General features: G+C 35.8%; 1 protein-coding gene across 1 annotated transcript in view; it reads left to right on the top strand.

Moving 5' to 3' along the window:
• The window catches only part of CAND1 (cullin associated and neddylation dissociated 1), a 42,258-nt gene extending 25,327 nt beyond the window's left edge, over positions 1–16,931 (top strand). The window contains exons 5-15 of the mRNA XM_047740891.1: positions 1,051–1,307; positions 1,389–1,494; positions 2,834–2,979; positions 6,039–6,331; positions 7,715–7,856; positions 8,179–9,672; positions 10,633–10,728; positions 13,734–13,903; positions 13,984–14,148; positions 15,482–15,589; positions 16,370–16,931. Of these exons, the coding sequence (XP_047596847.1) occupies positions 1,051–1,307; positions 1,389–1,494; positions 2,834–2,979; positions 6,039–6,331; positions 7,715–7,856; positions 8,179–9,672; positions 10,633–10,728; positions 13,734–13,903; positions 13,984–14,148; positions 15,482–15,589; positions 16,370–16,594 (3,202 nt within the window). The 3' untranslated portion in view covers positions 16,595–16,931. The remainder of the gene's footprint in view (positions 1–1,050; positions 1,308–1,388; positions 1,495–2,833; positions 2,980–6,038; positions 6,332–7,714; positions 7,857–8,178; positions 9,673–10,632; positions 10,729–13,733; positions 13,904–13,983; positions 14,149–15,481; positions 15,590–16,369) is intronic.
• The last annotated feature ends 5,083 nt before the right edge of the window (positions 16,932–22,014 follow it).

Consider the following 22,014-nt stretch of genomic DNA (forward strand, 5'->3'; position numbering starts at 1 on the left):
TACGTCTTCATTGTTGTGCCTTCACTTGTGCCCGAGTCACTGCAGCTTGGAAATAGTTAAGCGCCTTCCTATGGTACATATTTACAGTAGAAGGTGAGCGCTACCATCCTGGTACACACAAGAACTTATATTTTGCTATAGGAGAGAAGAACAAAAGTGGAATTAAATACTGAGACTGAGACTCTTGGTGTGTTTTGGGATTTAAAATAGGAGAAGTTTGTTTTGGAAAAAATGACATTTGAATTTAGTTTTGAAGAATGGGTAGGGCACAGGTGTATATACATGCCCAGGTTTAGAATATATCAGCATAAGTCATTTTGGAGTTGGGAAACATTGTATTCTTGTTTTCCAGAATACATAGAATGAATAGGAAAGTAGTAGGAAATCATTTTCATGGGTTGTGGTCATGTTGAAGAAGGTGAGGAATTTATACTTAATTTTGTAGGTAGTAAATACTCAGACTTTTTGTTTTATGTGTTAATGGATCAGTTGCAAGGTCCTGGCACACAGATGTTTAACTACTATTGACTGCCTAAACTGCACATGTGAAATGATTTGGAAGAGGGTTGGACCAGTAGGATTAATGCAACTTAGTACATAGATACGTTGAGGAAAGACCATAGGAAGAGGGGGTAGTCAAGAGGTTCTGAGATTTGAGATTTTGATTTTGAACCCCCAGAAAGCTATCATAGAGAAAAAGCTATTAATAGGGAAAACACTTTACAGATCTTGGAAAAGTGACAAGATTGTTGGTTTTTTGGTGAATTCTTAAGCTTGTTGGTTGGATATCTTATAGAAGGGGAGGGATATGGTTCTAGATTCTGGAAGTGAATTTTGGGATACAGATTTCAAAACTGCATTTACTTATTGACTCATCTTTTCAGTTGGGTTGGTAGAGAAAGTATTGTTTTAATCTAATTCTGAATTTGGATTAGCGTTATCTAAATTTTTACTCTTTGAATACATTGAGGTCAGAGGCCAGACATCTCAGTAGTGCTCAGACCTCTTGAATTTATTTATGGTTTTCTTTCTTTTTTATTTTATTTTAAGGCAAGGAGGACTTCTTGTTAATTTCCATCCTTCAATTCTGACCTGTCTGCTCCCCCAGTTGACCAGCCCTAGACTTGCAGTGAGGAAAAGAACCATTATTGCTCTTGGCCATCTGGTTATGAGCTGTGGAAATATAGTTTTTGTAGATCTTATTGAACATCTGTTGTCAGAATTGTCCAAAAATGATTCAATGTCAACAACAAGAACCTATATACAATGTATTGCTGCAATTAGTAGGCAAGCTGGTCATAGAATAGGTAAGAAATGTTTAAATACTTCAAAATTTTCTTCAATTAAAAAAAAAAGAATGTTTTTAAGAATAAATCTGCTTTTCTTAGGTGAATACCTTGAGAAGATAATTCCTTTGGTGGTAAAATTTTGTAATGTAGATGATGATGAATTAAGAGAGTACTGCATTCAAGCCTTTGAGTCATTTGTGAGAAGGTAAGTTTTTAGGATCTCTCTGTATTCAAGTAAAATTTTCCCTTGAGAACAGAGTAATAATTAAGATCTAGAGTAGGTGGGTGAGGCGAAATGAGTTATTTTACTGACAGCCAGGATGAGTTTTGGTTTCAGATGTCTGATTAGAATAAATTCTTATTAAGCAGTAACTGATAACCAGTGCAGTATTTGAAGTAGATGTGATCTTATATTTCAAAATATGGTCCTTATATTTGATGTTTCCTTTTTATTGTTAGGACTTGAAAGAATTTGGAAAAGTATTTATGGTTGTCTTTTGGTTTAATTTAATAATGTAGTCTTAAAGAGCAGCAGGGTAAAAATTACCGGTCCAAAAATATGTAGTGAATTTTATATCTTTCCAACATTTTTTGAAGTTTGTCACATCCATTTTGCTAGGGTAGTGAGTCTCCATTTGGAAACCTTGGTTCTAATATTAAAATCGTCAGTTATGTGCTAGAAATCTGAGGAGCAGATTTTTTTGCCTTTGGCTAGAATTGACAGTTTGGTATATAGCATAGTGACTTGAGACTTCACTGGTAGTTATCTGCAGTAATCCCTTGCCCCACTCATGGTTTTTTAAGAAGTAGCTTATGGGGGCGCCTGGGTGGCTCAGTGGGTTAAGCCTCTGCCTTCAGCTCAGGTCATGATCTCAGGGTCCTGGGATCAAGCCCCACGTTGGGAGCCTGCTTCTCCCCCCATCTCTGCCAGCCTCTCCGCCTACTTGTGATCTCTCTCTCTGTGTCAAATAAATAAATAAAATCTTAAAAAAAAAAAGTAGCTTATGGTTAAACCAAATTTTTAAAATCAGAAATTGTGGGATTTGTTTCTGTTGTTTTAATTGAGAAACATAAATTATTCCTTTATTATGGGGCATGTCTATGTTCTGTCTCTCAGCATATAGCTGGAAGACCAAGCCTAGAAGTATGTGCACTGGCATTTTCACAGTCTTAGTTGCTGAAGAGCATATTCACTTGGGCTTAGTCTTCTAGTCTTATGTTGAGAAGATAGAGTATATACAGATGTTTCTCTGTACTCACCACATTAACATTAACCATTATATATATCAGTTATATATATCAGTTACTTGTAAGAATCATCCTGACTTCAGAGATGTTAGAATGGGAAAAGTTCATCATAAAATTAAGTGTAATTTGAAAAGTAAATATTTTAAAATACGCGAAGTCATTGGTTTTGAAAGACTGGGAACCACTTTCCTATGCTGTGTTATAAGGAAGAAAAAAATCTGGCAATAGAATGTGTCAGATAGTGAATCAAGGAGAAGAGTACAGTTATTCAAGGCAGCTTTTATTTTTTTCTTCAGATGTCCTAAGGAAGTATATCCTCATGTTTCTACCATTATAAATATTTGTCTTAAATATCTTACCTATGATCCAAATTATAATTATGATGATGAAGATGAAGATGAAAATGCCATGGATGCAGATGGTGGTGATGATGACGACCAAGGTAGTTCAAATTAAATAGAGGGAATTGGTTAAATTTTCATGAAAGACCCAGTGTTATAGATGGAGGTGATCCTTACCTAGTGAAAGGGAAAATGACCTCAGTATTCAACAAGAGCAGATTGATTAAATAAATTATGGGACATCCATGTACTTAACTGCTGTGCAACATTTTCAGAATCTAGAAAAATATTAAAGCAGTTACTAATACGTTGAGTGAAAAGGTGGGTAATGGAAGTTATGTCCCAGTTTTATTTTTTTAAATACACAGAAAAAAACCTTACTAGTACATTTATAATTGCTAGCCAAGAGAATTTTGTTCTTTATTCGTATTTTCTACAAGGGGTATTTGTGAGGAGGAAAATGAATGTTATTTTAAAACTGTATTGTAGATACACATATTCAGCAGTTATGGTTGGTTTTATATGTACTTTTCTTGGAAACTCCTAAATGTTGTTTGAGGCTCCATTTAACTTTCATGAATCATCTAAACATTTCTGAGGCTCCGAAGATTGATGTCATTGTGCTATGATTTGTAGTATTTACTCTGGAAAGGAATAGCACTTTCAAGGACAGACAGGTTGCTCATGTTTAGTTGTTTCTGCTAGGATTAAAAGAATCATAGTGGAGATGATTAAATGGGTAAGTGATGAGGTATGTGAGTTGGTGGATTTCCTGATATTTTTCATACTTTTAAATTTGATTCTTTGAATAAATTTATATTCCTCCAAAGTCAATAATTTATCTTTTAAAAAGAAAACAGAAATAACTATAAAAAAAATCCCTCCTAACCCGATATTACACTCTGGTGGCTACTGCCCAGTTTCTTAAAACAGAACTCAAAAGAATTCTCTTCAGTTCCTTTTTGTCCTTCTCTCATGAATCCAGTCTTTAAGTGATGGACAGGATCACCAGTGACCTCAGATGTTTGCCTGTTTCTCATATCAGCGGCATTTCATTTAATTTCCAGGATACCACACTCTCCTAATACTAGTCCTATTTTTGTAATGATGTTAGTCCTGTTTTTGTGATTACTCTTTCTCAGTCCCTGTGCTGGTTGCTCTTCATAACCCTGATCACCAAACTTTGGAGTGTTCCAGGGCTTGGACTTCTCTGTGATACTCTAATATTCTTGTTAATCTCAACTAGTCTCCTGCGTTTAATATCAGTATACTGAAAACTGAAATTTTTCTTTATTCCAGATCTTTCCTGTGAATTTCAAGTTTGTATATACATCTGCTTAATTGATTTGCTGGTTAGGTGTCTAAAATAATCTTTCCACATCCCCCTCCTCCCCGCAATCTGCCTAACTTGTTTATTTAGCCTTTTCTATCTCAGAATGGTACCCCTGTTTTAGTTTCTCAAGCCAAAAGCTTTGAGGTTACACGTGATTACTTTCACACCCTCTTCATTCAGTCTCACATGTCAGGGCTTTCCCCTTCCTTATATTCTTCCTTCTCAACGTTTTTATTTTCTTTCTTACAACTAATTGCTTTTGATATACTGTAATTATTTTCTACCCACTAGGATGTAAATTTCATGAAGACAGAGACTTTCAGCCCCTTTATTGACTACTTTATTCTAGTGCTTAGGATAGTGCTTGACACACACAAGACACTCAGTAAATGTGCTGTATTACTGGAGGGATTGTAATAGAGAATATCCTTTGAAACACCATTAGGCATATATGTTTCCTGTTTTTGATCATTGGTTTTTCATATGCCAAGTACTTTCATTGAATAACTAACCAAGTCCTTCAGCTGTTTCATCTGTTTGCAATGGATTATACCTAATAACTACCTTTCTGCCATACTGTTATTGTAACATAAAAGCAACATAATTTCAGTAATTAGGTATTTAATGTTTTAATAACCCTTTTTTCAACAAAGTATATATTTCTGCAAAATAATTCCCATAGTTGGGTTGCTGTGGGAAAAACTTCATTTATTAATTTGCTTTTAAATAGTCCATTTTGATACAGTACCTTCTAATTTTTATTCACATATGTATTGGTGAATAAGTCAAATGCCTTGGGTTTAGTTAGTATTTTGTTATGTAATCCTAGGGTTTTCTAAGGCATAGCTGGCTACATTTAGCTGTCACTAAGCTCATTGGAATATAAGCCAATGCAAAGGCAACATCTTTTTCCCCCAGTGAGGAATCAGCATTTCAGGGCTATTGTTTGATAATTTTAGACTGTCCTGAGAACTGCTGGTGTTTTTATCATCCTTCTGACTTTGTTACTTACCCAATTGATTCAGCCTTATAGTGTTAGAAGGAAATAATTTTCAGAGATTTCACACGACATGAAAGTTAATGAAGTATACATAAGTGAAATGGAGTTGATAGCATTGAAACATTGTTTTAAGGTTTAACAGGAATTTGGAGAAGATGGTGTTCAGGTTTTACATGGTGCTTTGTTCTTAGCAGAATTTTCTTGTTGCGGAAGTATAGTTTCTTTAAACTACCTTAAGAGAATATGTTGAAACGTTGGAAGTACACATATTTTTTCCTAATAGCCCATCATCAAATTTAGTGAAAAGCCTTAGAGCCACAAAGAAAGCGGATGTCAAGATTCCTTTTCTCCCCAGCATGTCCTGGTATTGGTAACCATGCTATTTTTTTTTAAACACCTCATCTATAGTCGTCAATCTTATATCCTGGTTTATTAATTCTTTGATTGTTTGATTTTCCTATAGTGTCAGGTGAGTCCTTTGAGCTTCTTTTCATACTGTTTTAAAGGCTGATTTTACAAATATATATGTTGTAAAGAAGTTTCACATGTTAATCACCATAAAGATTGATAAGCTGCTCATTACGCACAATAAATAAGATGATTAACAAGTTTAAAACAGGATTCTTTAAGGTTGATTTATGTGTAAATTTGTATAATCTTGTTAAGTACTTGTTCTTTTAAAGCTTCTCTATTTAAAAAAAAAATAAAATTTCTCTGTTGCTGTATGTCAGTGAAAAGTTATAAAACTGAGTAACAGCTCACTTTCTGTATTAAATGATAAACTTTTCTTATAATTAATAGCCTGTTAACATTAAAACTTCTTTTAGGGAGCGATGATGAATATAGTGACGACGATGACATGAGTTGGAAAGTGAGACGTGCAGCTGCCAAGTGCTTGGATGCTGTAGTTAGCACAAGGCATGAAATGCTTCCAGAATTCTACAAGACTGTCTCTCCTGCACTGATATCCAGATTTAAGGAGCGTGAAGAGAATGTAAAGGCAGATGTTTTCCATGCATACCTTTCTCTTTTGAAGCAAACTCGTCCTGTTCAGAGTTGGCTCTGTGACCCTGATGCAATGGAGCAGGGAGAAACACCTTTAACAATGCTTCAGAGTCAGGTCAGTTTAAGTATGGTTGAAAATCATGCTTGTAAATACAAAATTAAATTTTTTTAATATATGGAAATCAGAGTCCCAGAACATCTTCAGAAGAGTGAGCAGACTTCTGGGATATGTTTATGTAGTAGTTTATATACATTAATATTATGGTACTTATAGTTTATTCTGATTTGAGGTGTTCTTGATTTTACTAGATAATTTTACTGAATCTTAAAATTATTTTAATATTATCTTTGATGTTAACAGAGAAATCTTAGAGTTATGGAGTCGCACTACTTGTGTTCATACCTCACTTTGCTCCTGATTTAGCTGTGTGATCCTGGACAAGTTAGTCCAGTTTATTAAACCTCATTTTTCTCATTTGTAATAAGTTTATTTACTTAGAATGCACTACCCACAGTAGTAAGAAATGACGTGGCCTATGTAAATGGTCTGGTGCCTAGTACATTGTAAGGACTTAATTTACTAATAACAACTGGTACAGATATTTTTTACTTCAGGACCTCTTTTCTAAGATTCTAAAGATTAGAGCTATATAGTTTCTACTTACTATTTAATGCATGCTAGGCATTTTCCTATCTTATATCTAATCCCTACAGCAGCCCTATGGCATACATATTTGTTCATTTTTATAATATACAAAAACAGTTGTGAGACTGAGTTTAACAAAAAAATCATGGTGAACCTAAAAGTTAACATTGAAGGTTAATTGCAGAAGGAAATGAGAAAAAGTGTATAGAAGTCACATAAAAATGTGGGAAATTATGATGATGTAATGAATTAGGTGGTTTTCTTTTATCTCTAGCTCTCAGATCACTGTTCGATTTGGCATGTGTCTGTATATATCCTCTTATCTGTAGGATTAGTAAATAATCTGTTTAGGTTTTACCAACTAAGAAAACATTACAAAGTTTAGAAGCAGATGTTTTTGAATCATAACCTTGCTGCTTGGAGCTACATTTTGAAGTGAGGTCTGTTTGATTGTCAGAGCAAAGACAAAGACCCATTTAATGGTTTCTTTTCCATGATTTGTCCTTTTTCTTTCAATGCAGATATCTGTGCTATTTTTGTTCAAAAAGCCATTTATAATTTGTTCCTTAAAGTTTGGTTGAAAATTTATTATTTGGTTTGATTTCTAGTTAGCCTTGTGCATTTCATAATCAAGGAAGACTTTTCTTGCTCTGTAGAAAGCTAATGATAGCTTTTCTTTATTATGAGTATAAAACAAATAGTTCCAAGAGACCATATGTAATAGGTACAACAAAATTTGTATGAAACAGTCTTGTTAAATTCTTCCCTCTCTCCCCATCTCTGATAATTTGTTAAGTGTACTGAGGAAATACCACTAGCTGAAACCAGCTAATGAGTGTGTAATAATTACAGGTTCCCAACATTGTTAAAGCTCTGCACAAACAGATGAAAGAAAAAAGTGTGAAGACCCGACAGTGTTGTTTTAACATGTTAACTGAACTGGTAAATGTATTACCTGGGGCCCTAACACAGCACATTCCTGTACTCGTACCAGGTATGAAAAGAATAAAAGAATAGTAAATCACTTTGGGGACTAATTAGAGATTTCCTTAAATCTTTGATAAGTTTAAACAGTTGTTTCCTTCAAAAGGTAATTTGTGACAACTTAATTTGCACATAGACCCATTTCAAACGCATAAATTAGAAATTTTCAAGTTAAAAATCTTACCTTACCTCTAATGTTTATCGTAGATTGTGGAATTTCTACTACTTTAGAGATACAATATGATGAAGTAGAAACTTTACTAATATTTTAGGGATTAGTTTTTAATTTTTCTTAAGACTACATAAAAATTATTTTTTTGTTGGCTTTTTAGGAATCATTTTCTCACTGAATGATAAATCAAGCTCATCAAATTTGAAGATTGATGCTTTGTCGTGTCTCTATGTAATCCTCTGTAACCACTCTCCTCAAGTCTTCCATCCTCATGTTCAGGCTTTGGTCCCTCCAGTTGTGGCTTGTGTCGGAGACCCATTTTACAAGATTACATCTGAAGCACTTCTTGTTACCCAACAACTTGTGAAAGTAATTCGTCCTTTAGATCAGCCTTCCTCGTTTGATGCAACTCCTTATATCAAAGATCTGTTTACCTGTACTATTAAGAGGTTAAAAGCAGCTGACATTGATCAGGAGGTCAAAGAAAGGGCTATTTCCTGTATGGGACAAATTATTTGCAACCTTGGAGACAATTTGGGTTCTGATTTACCTAATACACTTCAGATATTCTTGGAGAGACTAAAGAATGAAATTACCCGGTTAACTACAGTGAAGGCGTTGACACTGATTGCTGGGTCACCTTTGAAGATAGATTTGAGGCCTGTCCTGGGAGAAGGGGTTCCTATCCTTGCATCGTTTCTCAGGAAAAACCAGAGAGCTTTGAAACTGGGTACCCTTTCTGCCCTAGATATTCTAATTAAAAACTACAGTGACAGCTTGACAGCTGCCATGATTGATGCAGTTCTAGATGAGCTCCCACCTCTTATCAGTGAAAGTGATATGCATGTTTCACAGATGGCTATCAGTTTCCTTACCACACTGGCAAAAGTGTATCCCTCCTCCCTTTCAAAGATAAGTGGATCCATTCTCAATGAACTTATTGGACTTGTGAGATCACCTTTATTACAGGGGGGAGCTCTTAGCGCCATGCTAGACTTTTTCCAAGCTCTGGTTGTCACTGGAACAAATAATCTAGGATACATGGATTTGTTGCGCATGCTGACTGGTCCAGTTTATTCGCAGAGCACTGCTCTTACTCACAAGCAGTCTTACTATTCTATTGCCAAATGTGTAGCTGCCCTTACTCGAGCATGCCCTAAAGAAGGACCAGCCGTAGTAGGTCAATTTATTCAAGATGTCAAGAACTCAAGGTCTACAGATTCCATTCGTCTCTTAGCTCTGCTTTCTCTCGGAGAAGTTGGGCATCATACTGACTTAAGTGGGCAGCTGGAACTAAAATCTGTAATATTAGAAGCCTTCTCATCTCCTAGCGAAGAAGTTAAATCAGCCGCCTCCTATGCTTTAGGCAGCATTAGTGTGGGCAACCTTCCTGAGTATCTACCGTTTGTCTTACAAGAAATAACCAGTCAGCCCAAAAGGCAGTATCTTCTGCTTCATTCCTTGAAGGAAATTATTAGCTCTGCGTCAGTAGTGGGCCTTAAACCATATGTTGAAAACATCTGGGCCTTACTGCTAAAGCATTGTGAGTGTGCAGAAGAAGGAACCAGAAATGTTGTTGCTGAATGTCTAGGGAAACTCACTCTAATTGATCCAGAAACTCTCCTTCCACGGCTTAAGGGGTATTTGATATCAGGTGGGTACCTAGATTTTCTTAAAATTTTATTGGCAGTTGGTAACCTTGAAAGATGCCTAATGCAGAAGTAAACCCTTTTTGTATCGTGTTACATTTAGAACCTCTTGCCTTATGTTGCAGTGTGGAGCCATATTCAAATGACATTTCGTTGTTTAAAAAGGATAGAGTGGTAGGATCATGGTTAAATCCGTTGTAGTTCCTTTTGTTCATTATATTTTAATGTTACTCTTTTATCTTGAAATGTGGGAAAGACAGATGTTTCTTGAATTAATACGTACAAAGGAGCCTTGGTAGTACTAATTTTAATACTAAAATTAGTGAACATAGTTCAAATGAAGGATCCTAGAAGACTTGGTTTCGGATTTACTAGTGTCAATTCCTTTAGACCAAGTAGTGGGTAAGAAAAGCGAGTGCCTTCTTTAGAAACTGCTTTTTAAAGAAAACATTTGAAGATCTTATCAGCTATTTATGGGTTTAAACACTTCCCTTTTGTGAGGGCTAGAATCTCCACTGTTGCTCTCCTAGGTCTTTTCCTTCCCAGAAGACATTATTTCTTTTGAAATCTAATGGGATTATATTTTATGGGTAAATTTTACCTCCCCTGAGAGCAGTGAGTACCTCCCCTCTTCTTTTTTTTTTTTTTTTTTTTTTAAAGATTTTATTTATTTGACAGAAGGATCATAAGTGGAGAGGCAGGCAGAGGGGGAAGGGGAGGCTCCCTGCTGAGCAGAGAGCCCAATGCAGGCTAGGTCCCAGGACCCTGAGATCATGACCTGAGCTGAAGGCAGATGCCTAACCCACTGAGCCACCCAGGTGCCCCAGTACCTCCCCTCTTGACCAGAGAGAATTTTAAGAAATTGAGGACACTGATGTCAGTTGAAGTGGTTTGAAAATGCTGAAGCTGCCCATGGATTTTAGTGAACTTACATACCAGTAGACTTAAAATTTCTTTTTAATTAGGCTCATCATATGCCCGAAGCTCAGTGGTTACAGCTGTGAAGTTTACTATTTCTGATCATCCACAACCTATTGACCCCCTGTTAAAGAACTGCATAGGTAAGTGGAAACAAAGATAAACATACTGAGTAATAATTTTAGTAACTAAATATTACCAGGGAACTAAAATAAAATGCGTGTAAGGGTCTGATAATTGATAATGTGTGATCTTACATACTTATATTCTATCAACCTTTAGTTTGAAGTTATCAGATAATTTTGCAAATAAATACACTGGGATGTCTTCAGAAAATTAATCTTGATTTGATCTGTTAGAGCCCCAATTTTCTGTTCTTACCTATAAGCCCTCCAGCTCCCAAGGAGATCTGTGGAGACAATGTAAGAATAAAAAACAGTAGAATTAAGAGAGAGCCAGGAGAGACTAGGGCTGTCTCTATATCTACAAAGACAAGAATTAGCTTTTAGGGTTATTTTTAATGATTTTATAACTTCATTGTGTTGTTTTCATAATCAGTTTTTCTAGAGTGGGTAATACTAAAAACCTTCAGAGCTTAGTTTGGTGTATGCCTGAAGACAGAGCAACGGAGATACCAGCAAAGTGGATAGATGGATATGGCAGAGAAGCTTTGTAGTTTTGGGCCATTTTGCAGTAGGCCAGAAAGGGAAAAAAAAAAAAAGAATTACAGAAATGGATTATTAGTTCAGAATAAGAGGCACATAGGAATAAATGGATGCTATTGTTGGGGCCTAGAAATAAAGAATTGAAAGAATTTTGCCTTCTGTTCTCCTCACCTGTTTTTGGTTTGACTTATTTATTTTGAGAATAAGGCAGCATGAGGGGCAGAAGGAGAATGAATCCCAAGCAGATTCTCCCCTGAGTGTATAGCCCAACAGAGGGCTTGACCCCACAACCCTGAGATCACAACCCAAGCCAAAACTAAGCAACAGCTTCTCAACCAACTCTGCCACCCAGGCGCCTCACTTTGATGTATTTGACATTTTTTTGTGTTGTACAAGATAGGACAAAGGTGAAGAGTCCTGTGCCACATCTCTAGATACCTATATCCAGGTTGACAGGTCAACCTTTGTGTGTCATTGATACAGTTATTTGATCAAATGATGGTCATTCTCATTGAATTTTGATCTTGTTTTGTATTATTTGTGACTACATGAACATCAGAATCACCTAGGAGGCTTTTTAAACATTGTAATAACCAAAGAGTTGGGGATAGGTAATCCTAGTGCATATCACCATTTGTCCGTAATAATAGCAATATTATAGATGCTTTTCTGAAAGCAAATACTTTATTCTAATTTACTATCTTAATAATTGTAAGCAAACAGAGGGATAAGGAGGTTTAGTCTGGTATATTTAAATTCTTTTTTTTTTAATTTAATTTTATTTATTTATTTGACAGAGATCACAAGTAGGCCGAGAGGCAGGCAGAGAGAGAGGAAAGGAAGCAGGCTCCCTGCTGGGCAGAGAGCCCGATGTGGGGCTCGATCCCAGAACCCTGGGATCATGACCTGAGCCGAAGGCAGAGGCTTTAACCCACTGAGCCACCCAGGTGCCCCTAAATTTTTTGATTACAAGGTATCTCCTGAACACTTCTTGTAATCAGAAGTTTCTTGGGTGGTCAGCCTTGAATTTACTAGTATATGGTGTCTAAAGTATTCCTTCCCATTCATTCAAATTGCTGTTGTGATATATTCAAGTCTTGGCACCTCTTTTCTTCCTGTGTATTCCAAAGGATTGCTGACTGTAGGGTTGAGATTCTATAATGATGAACAGTAACTCCATGTGAATACTAGGGATGTCCCAAACACTATTTGGCAGTATACATGCAATTTAGTCTACTTGTATAGCCTAACAGGTTTATAATTCTCATTTTGTAAACTGAGAAACTGAGGCTCTTGCCTAAAATAATTTGCCAAAAGTCATATAGTTGGCAAATGAAGCAGTTTGGATTACCATCTGTGTGACTCCAAACATCTTTGCACCATGATTTGTTCCCATTTGCAAGACCAACAAGCTTATTTCTGCTTTTTTTTTGGTCCTATGTTAGGTTTCAGTTTTCTCCTTTAGTATTTTTAACCCTCTTACCGATTCATATATATATATATTTTTTAAAGATTTTATTTATTTGACAGAGATCACAAGTAGATGGAGAGGCAGGGAGAGAGAGGGAAGCAGGATCTCTGCCGAGCAGAGAACCCGATGCGGGATTCGATCCCAGGACCCTGAGATCATGACCTGAGCCGAAGGCAGCGGCTTAACCCACTGAGCCACCCAGGCGCCCCCATATATTCTTCATTAATGATAGAAATAAATTTTGAAGGCACATTTCTCTTTATCATCTGATAAATTGTATACTTGTTAATTGTATTCAGTTTATCAAGTAATGGATCTAGTCCTAATCCTGTTTATCTTCTTTTGAACTCAATGTTTTTAATTCAATTTTTGTTGCTTTCAGTGAAAATACTAATTTTGAACTCTGAGTAGAATCATTTATTTTTGTAGCTGCTGGCTCCATCACTTCTCTGTGTAGCCTACCTTTTTTCATATATCTGTAGAAGTAATTAGGGAACTTTTTGGGCTCTCTCATGCCATATCCTCTTCATTATAGAATGCTGCTATGGGTCGATTATCATGTCTGAATGTAATTGTGTTTATTTATTCATTTGAGAGAGAGACAGTGAGAGAGAGCATGAACGAGGAGAAGGTCAGAGGGAGAAGCAGACTCCCCGTGGAGCCGGGAGCCCGATGCGGGACTTGATCCCAGGACTCCAGGATCACGACCTGAGCTGAAGGCAGTTGCTCAACCAACTGAGCCACCCAGGTAAGCTACCAATTAAACACAATTACATTCATAAACAAATGAATGTAATTGTGTTTAATTGGTAGCTTACCTGTTGCCAAAAGCAGGTCTGTGGTTCACTTAATCTAATCTATCTTCATGTTCTTATTCTGTTGTCATGTTCTTCCGTGACCTGCATTGAAGAAATGACAATAATATAAACAATAAATTTATCCACTTAGAAAAAACATACCTATTTTGTTTTAAGGCTACAGTGACTGTATATTGCTTCTTAACGATTTTCAGGTGATTTCCTAAAAACGTTGGAAGACCCAGATTTGAATGTAAGAAGAGTAGCCTTGGTCACATTCAATTCAGCAGCACATAATAAACCATCATTAATAAGGGATCTTCTAGATACTGTTCTGCCACATCTTTATAATGAAACAAAAGTTAGAAAGGAGCTTATAAGAGAGGTAAGTTAGTTGCATTACTGTTTATCTAAGCTTGTCTTTTACTTTTAAATATATCCACACATTCTTTTTTGTTTCAACAGGTAGAAATGGGTCCATTTAAGCATACAGTTGATGACGGACTGGATATTAGAAAGGCAGCTTTTGAGTGTATGTACACACTTTTAGACAGTTGTCTTGATAGACTAGATATCTTTGAATTTCTAAATCATGTTGAAGATGGTTTGAAGGACCATTATGATATTAAGGTAAGATGTTTGTGGCTGTTTATAGATTGTTTTAGAAGAAGACTTCTATAGTGACTTTCTATAGTGGAGAAGAATGCTGTATGACTTCACCCTTGTAATTGTTTATTTTAAAAAAAACGGTTTGCTTGTCATGAATTTAGTAAGTTTGTTGTAAACTATAATATGCAAAAGTAATAGTGATGCAATGTAACACCAGTTGCCATACAGGTAAAATCCAGAAACCTCATTGGAGGAGCAAGTCAAGCCTAAGAACTATTCTGTGCCAGCTTGCTTTAGCGCATAGTTTCTAGAGCTTTCCCTTACTCAAGAGTCCAGACAAGTTTTGCTCTTTAGAGTATAATGTGTGATATTTTTGTCCTGTCTTAATATTGGATAGTAGTCTCCCATCATGGTCTTAGCTAATTCTTTGGACTGTCCTTAGCGCTGTTCTGCATGAAGCATTTTATTTACTGTAATGAAGGATTTTTATTTTCCAATAGGATACTGTAGGTTTAGTATCAAGAGTTTTGTCAAAGGTTAACACAACAGGACGCTTTGCATATACGGAAAGCAGTCTGTAGAAGCAACTAGAGAGAAATCACTGCTGCTTAGGTTTAGAGCGTAAACTTTACTCAGAACTGTTTTATTTGCTCATGTCGGTTTTAAATATGAACTATAAAAGGGTGATTTTAATAAGAAGTGCATTGTGTCTGTTCTGCTCTTTGGGGCCTTCCTTTAGTCAAGCAGGGCAAAGGGGGCAGCTGAACAGTAATAGCATACTATCAGAATCCCAACTGCTATGTTTCCATATGTGCTAGTAACCTGATCCTCTAAGAATTCAATGAACAAATCTCCAAAAGAAGTAATAGAATCCTCCTGTTTCATTCTATAGCTTATGGTCTAAAGAGAAAAAAGATGATGGGTTACTGGATTGATCTGAATAACCAGTCTTTTTTGATATCTGCTAAGACACGAGAAACTTACTTTGAAGGTTTTCTCCTAGTTCAGTTATTTTCTTGTTCCGTGATTTTCCATTCTGGTACACACAACCTTTTTAAAAAATAATGTATAAATGGCCGTATCCTGACAGGGAAAAATCTCTGGGAAAGGGACTGAGGACTTGGGCATATTTCTAAAGCTCTGCAGTGCTGATGTGCAGCCAAGCTTGAGAACCACTGTTAGTTCTGTACTCTAGGATCGCATTATAGGTTAGATCTGGCTAATGCTTTTAACTAATACTCCTCAGATAAGGTTCGAAACTTTAGTCATTCCTCTTAAAAACTTTGTCAGAATTTGGAATATTGTCTTTAGAAAACAGTGCAAAGTCTAAACTTTTTGTTTTAATTTCTAATAGATGCTAACATTTTTAATGTTGGTGAGACTCTCCACTCTTTGTCCAAGTGCAGTACTGCAGAGGTTGGACCGACTTGTTGAGCCATTACGTGCCACATGTACAACTAAGGTAATCATTGATTGACATCACCTGAGGCCGGACTGGGCATATTCAGAATTCCCAGTTGATTCTGTACTCTGGTTTTCCAAATTTAACCATGCTAACCCCCTACGTAGCAGTTGGTTTTAAAAGTTAACCTATTGGATGTTTTAGAAAACTTAGCACTGTTAAATGCGGTTTCTACAAGCTTTTATGTAATGTTATAACAATAACAATATGATACATATGTTGGAATACGGATACAGGATAAAGAGTGATAGGACCATGAAAGAGGAAATGGTGAATTCTGGTGGAGATGGGTAGGGGTGGGAGTCATAGAAAGCTTCCTATGAGAATGATGACATTTAAAGTGGACCTTGAAAATGAAAGAATTTTTAGATTCAGAAGGTAAAACAGGACTTTTCATACAAAAATAACTATATATATTAAGACACAAGATTGGTCAATACATGATGAAGAATAATGAATAAACAGGGTAGCCAGAGAAGTTTTCTTGGAGGCCAGAGTAGGACTTGATAAATAAGCAGGTAAGGCTCTGCGTCCCACTCTGTTTCAACCCGATGGCTCTGGATTTTGTTTTTTAAGGGGCTTGGTATAAAATGTTCCCTCAAAGGAAGAACAGGTACTGCTAAAACGTTTAAAAAAAAATAACTGTTTAGAGTAGAAGAATGTACCTTTTGGACCTATAAAACAATGGTTTTGCTTTATTTACCAGAAATTTCTACATGCTTAAATTTTGTTCAAGAGTGGTCTTTATAACACACAGTATAAATTTACTCAATGTTACAGGTGAAGGCAAACTCAGTAAAGCAGGAGTTTGAAAAGCAAGATGAACTAAAGCGATCTGCCATGAGGGCAGTAGCAGCACTGCTAACCATTCCAGAAGCAGAGAAGAGTCCACTGATGAGTGAATTCCAGTCACAGATCAGTTCTAACCCTGAGCTGGCGGCCATCTTTGAAAGTATCCAAAAAGATTCATCATCTACTAACTTGGAATCAATGGACACTAGTTAGATGTTTGTTCAACATGGGGACCATTATATTGACCATATGATGCACTGAATTGACAGGTTAATCATAAGACATGGAAAGAAGTATTTAAGGCTTCAAAATGTTCCTTTTTTTTTTTTTCCCTTCATGGAGACAGTTTGGCTCTCTTCCATTGTTGTTTTTGTAGCATTTCTTTCAGAGACATGTATTTCCATAATCTCCAGAGCTTGTAAAACCACTAATGTCTTAGTGGTTAGGGCAACATTTGGAAACTAAAAGTTAGGATTTATGGAGATAGGGTCCAGTATCTATTTGCCCTGTAATGTTTAGGATTAAAATGTTAAAATTTTGTGACCATGAATTTCTTTCTTTTATAAATTTTCTTTTAAAAATCAAAAATTCTACAAGATGAAAACCATGTTTTTCTTGTATAACTTTTTGTTTCAGCAACATAAATTGATTTTTAGCTGGCAGACAAGAATATCTGTGTAAGATGTGTTACATTTCAAAGGGTTTGGCAGTTTAAAAAAGAAAATAAGGCTTATCATTTTTTAAGTATGGGGATTAATGATATCCCTGTTGCGCACACTAATTTTGCATGAACAAGTTTACAAATATGTATTGTCTGTAAAGCAGCATGTGCAGATTATTCATAATATCAAAAGTTAAAATAAGTATTATTGTATTAGTGCAATTTTCAGATATTTATTTTTGCACAGAAAACATATCTGGAGAGAGAGAGAGAGGGGGGAGTAAATTTTTGAAACTTTGGTTTTCTTAATGCCAGTGTGAATTTGCAGATGTTTTCAGCAAATCAAGTCACAATAACAATTTGCCACTTTTTCTATTATAAATTTTCTTACACATTTAAAATTTGAATATTTAAGTACTCAGTTTTTCTCAGTTACCCATTTGTGTGTGTGTGTTTCCACTTAGAAATTTTTAAAACCAGATGTTTTCTTTCATTCCCTTTGGATCCCTGCATTCCTTATCAAAGAATACAAATACTGTGTATGCTTTTGAATTTTATTTTTAGGAAAATTCTGAAGCTGACTATCACAGGTTTGTTAGCTAATACAGTATTTTCTTTTAGTTGAGTTAGATCCCCCCCCACTTCTTGTAGAGCTAATTTACATATTGTATTTGGTAAGTGTTGACTACTTTTCCTGATTAAGGGGTCTGTGCTGGGGGGAAACAAAGCTTTGCAGTACCTTATATTGTAGTTAAAATTTTATTTAACATATCCTTCAGTGAGCTCATTTCACACTGTAGCCTCTTCTTCAAATTTGTGGTGCTCCTGTAACAGTAAGAACTAATTTCTGAAATAAAAGACATCTCCTAATGCTGTGCAAACATAGTTTACATGTATTGAAGGAGGCAGTTGTTAAATTGACCAATTTAAGCAATCAGATATTTGAAAACTGCACCCTTTATTTTTGAAACTGTGAATTAGAAATACTTTTCCTGCTGTGTAACTTCCTGCTTTGACATCCAAATATGCAGTGATTTTAATTGATAACATACTGTGGTTATTAGATTAACAGCTTGATTTCAAATGTTCAGATGATAATGCATAAGGCATCATTACCAGTAAGGATTTTAGTACATTAACATAGAACGTTACATGAAGTTGGTGCCATTTCAAAAATGTGGCAGGTGATACTCTTATACCATAATTTGCATAAAACTGTAATAGAAATTTATTTTGAGATGTCAGTATATTATGTACTATGCATTACCGTGGTATAGATGTTGTGGATATATTTAAGTATTTGGTTACATGGTTTCACAATAAATTACAATACTGCAGGCTCTAGGACCATATAGGAGACTGACATGCATATGTTGTGTGAATGTCTTAGTTAATTGTCTAAAGTTAAATCCAGATACTTTTCATGTATTGGATTTTTTTTTTTTAACTTCCAAGATGGTGTGGTTTTTAAGTCTTGGAAGCTGGCAAATTTTTCTAACATAGCTGAAAGTATCTTAATATTAGTAGTAGATACGGTTTTAGTGGTTTTTAAGAGAGATATATATTTACATATATATATTTGACAAAATTAGAACTTGACAAAATTAAGAAAACTCATTTTAAATGCTGAGTCCTGCTGATTAACACTGTACTTGTAGTGGTCATGTTAATACTAGAATGGAAGTTGCAAGGCATGGGAGTCCAGTCATAGTCTGCCACTCACACTACTCTTACCTATCAATCATACACGTATTATTAGGACCTTCTGATTAGGTTTCCATATGCAGGTCTCTCAGGAGAGCTACAGGTTACTAGAAAAACAGCTGTTTGCTGATTTTTCTTGAGGACACATCAACTATTTAGAACTACTTTTTTTTTTTTGCTTTAAGGTTAGTATGGGGTGTTGCACTTTGAGGTTATTTTATGAAACTAAAGTGGAAAGGAAATTTAATATGACAAGGCCTAACCTAAAAATTTGCATATAAAATCAATAGCACTGAATGATAATTTTTAAGAAGGTGGTCAGGTCTTCACATTAGTGATGGCTGAAGCTTCCTAACCACTGGGAATTAGAATGTTTAAAAGACAGAGGAGTATGATGACTTCATGAAATGTTTGAATATTTACCAAAAAAATTTATATATCCATAATTAACCAAATCAGTTTTTTTTCCCTAACACTTTTGTTGGGTAAATGGTAAATAATAGGGGCATATCTAATTTAACCAGTTCTAAGGGATGTTTTGGTATCTTTATATATAGATCACTCTTGGACAGCAAATACATAGGCATGATCGAAGTTCATAAATACTCAAAATCCCTGGTCATTGAAACATTCAGTTGATAAGCCATGTAAACTTTAGCCACATGACAAAGTAGATGGCAAGATGGCAATACTTAATTAAAAATTTGAAGTAACATTTTCTGCCCACATTAAATTTTACCAAAAATTATAAATTTTAACTGCCATTCTCTGTATATATTATTATGGTTAGTAAATGTTTTGATATTAAGGAGCTCAAAGTTTTCCGCAGATTTTGGGTTCTAGCTTTTTTTTTTTTTTTTAAAGATTTTATTTATTTATTTGACAGACAGAGATCACAAGTAGAGAGAGAGAGAGAAGATGAAGCAGGCTCCCTGCGGAGCAGACAGCCCGATGTGGGGCTTGATCCCAGGACCCTGGGATCATGACCTGGGCCGAAGGCAGAGGCTTTAACCCACTGAGCCACCCTGGGTTCTAGCTTCTTAAATTGAATTTTACTTTTCAAATTACTGCCACTCCAGAGTCCTATCTTTTAAAATCTTATTTCTTTGTAGAATGGAAAAATGGATAATACAGGACCACTTCATATTACTGTTTGGAAAAAGGATATTCTGGTTTTAACGGACTTTTCCAGTTAAATACAAAACTCCTTTGATACCTTTGGTTGGTTGCTAAAATGGAACACAGAAGTATCTGGTGGCAGGATTCCAAAAGCTTACAAAATAAGGCCATTTTCTTAAGAGATACAGCGTGAAATTGCATAGTACTAGAAAAGATTTCGTGAACACCTACTGCAAGTTAGAGCAAGATTTATCAGCAACGTGTTTGTGCGCTTACAAATTGTGATTTTTTTCATTGGACATCATAAAAGCCAACTTCAATTAAAACTACTGGAGGGAATATTGCAGGTAATTTTACTTTGTTAGATCCTGTGATGTCAGTGTGTGTCAGGTTTCAGAATAAAATTTTTAGTAGAGGGAGTCTTAATACCATGACCTCTTCATACCTTTTAATTCTGATCTTAAATGATTATCAGTGGTGATTTTGGCAAATTTCTTTTACTTAGGTCTTGGAGGAAAAGCTTACATTCTGTGAATTAAAATTTTTCCAGATTAGGAAAATTAGTGTATATTTAGCCATTACCAGTAACTAATGGTTGATGCACATTGATTTTATTCTAGAATGCTCTCTCTCTCCCTGACACACATAAATCTAAAGAATTGTACTCCAGAACTGGGTAATGTATGGTACCTTAATAACCTCCTGTTTTAATAGCCTGTACTAACCCTATTGCTCTATTATATACTCTGTACTTACCCTATTAATAGCTGTTTTACTTGTTCTGCAGATACTCTGCTTTTAGTATAAACCCCACTGCTTCCTTAACTACCTTAATATGATGGTAATAGCTTACTATACTCCTAGTGTCATATTTTTAGAAGACTTGGAAATGTGTATTTTGTTTGGAATCATTATGATCTATGAACTAAGGCTTTCCTAAAACGGCTGGGGAAAACAACAACAAAAACAACTCCTGGATCCTTATTCTAGATATAAAATCCATTCCAGGATTTAGACTTCAGAGGAAAAATACATGTTCTTCTTAGATCAGGATTACTTACCCTTGGCACAGTTGATATTTTGGACTAGATAATTCTGTGTCATGGAGGGCCACCCTGTGCATTAAGATACTCCCTTACCTCTACCCACTTAGATAACAGTAGTATTTTAACAACCAGAATTGTCCAGATACTGCCAAAATGTCCCCCACAGTGGACATTGGTGGGGAGGGGATTAATGCAAAATAGCCCCCAATTAAAAACCCCTGTTTCAGAGATTTCTTTATTACAGCTATAACCAACAGAACGGTACACGTACAACCTCAGACCTTGTCTCCATCTTCTTAAATACTACTTCTAATGAACCTATTTTCTTCCTAATCATTAAGTATAACTCATGATTTAGTGGAAATAGGTTTCTGCTCTATAACCTCTGATGGATTGGATAGTCTTAAATCCCTTGTTTTTCTCTGGCTACCAAATGCTTTGTGCACACTTGACAGGAGTATAAAGGGGCTGCTACTGGACAGGGGAGGATGAAGCAGTTGGGAGTGCTTTGGGATCAACGCGCTATGTAAAATGAAGTATAGGTACAGTAGCCTTGTGCAACTGGTATATTTTCCTTGAGTTCTTCATGCATAGATTTCCAAAATTGTTCATACTCTATTCAAGAGAGTAGTGTATTAATTTACTTGATTGAACTAACGACTTGTTTGCAGTACAGGTAGTTTCCTGTTTAGTTATAATATGTGAAGTCCTGCCAAACAGTGGTCTTTTGAAAGCCCCTCTTAAACTCAAGCTGACTATAGCAGATTTTTGTTACTTTTCTAGGAGTAGCTGATGTAAGGAGACAAAATGCTCCTGTATGAATCTTGATGCCCACACATAGGATTTTAAAGACTGAGGATGGTAGACATGTGGCAGAAGAACGACCACAAAACTGCCTTTTTTTTTTTTTTTTAAGATTTTATTTATTTGGCAGACAGAGGCAGAGGGAGAAGCAGGCTCCCCACAGAACAAGGAGCCCGATGTGGGACTCGATCCCAGGACGCTGGGATCATGACCTGAGCCCAAGGCAGCTGCTTAACCAACTGAGCCACCCAGGCGTCCCATAACTGCCTCTTCTTTAAAAGCAGACAGCGGAGCAAGTA

Source organism: Lutra lutra, chromosome 8, assembly GCF_902655055.1.
Source record: "Lutra lutra chromosome 8, mLutLut1.2, whole genome shotgun sequence".
NCBI classification, from domain to species: domain Eukaryota; kingdom Metazoa; phylum Chordata; class Mammalia; order Carnivora; family Mustelidae; genus Lutra; species Lutra lutra.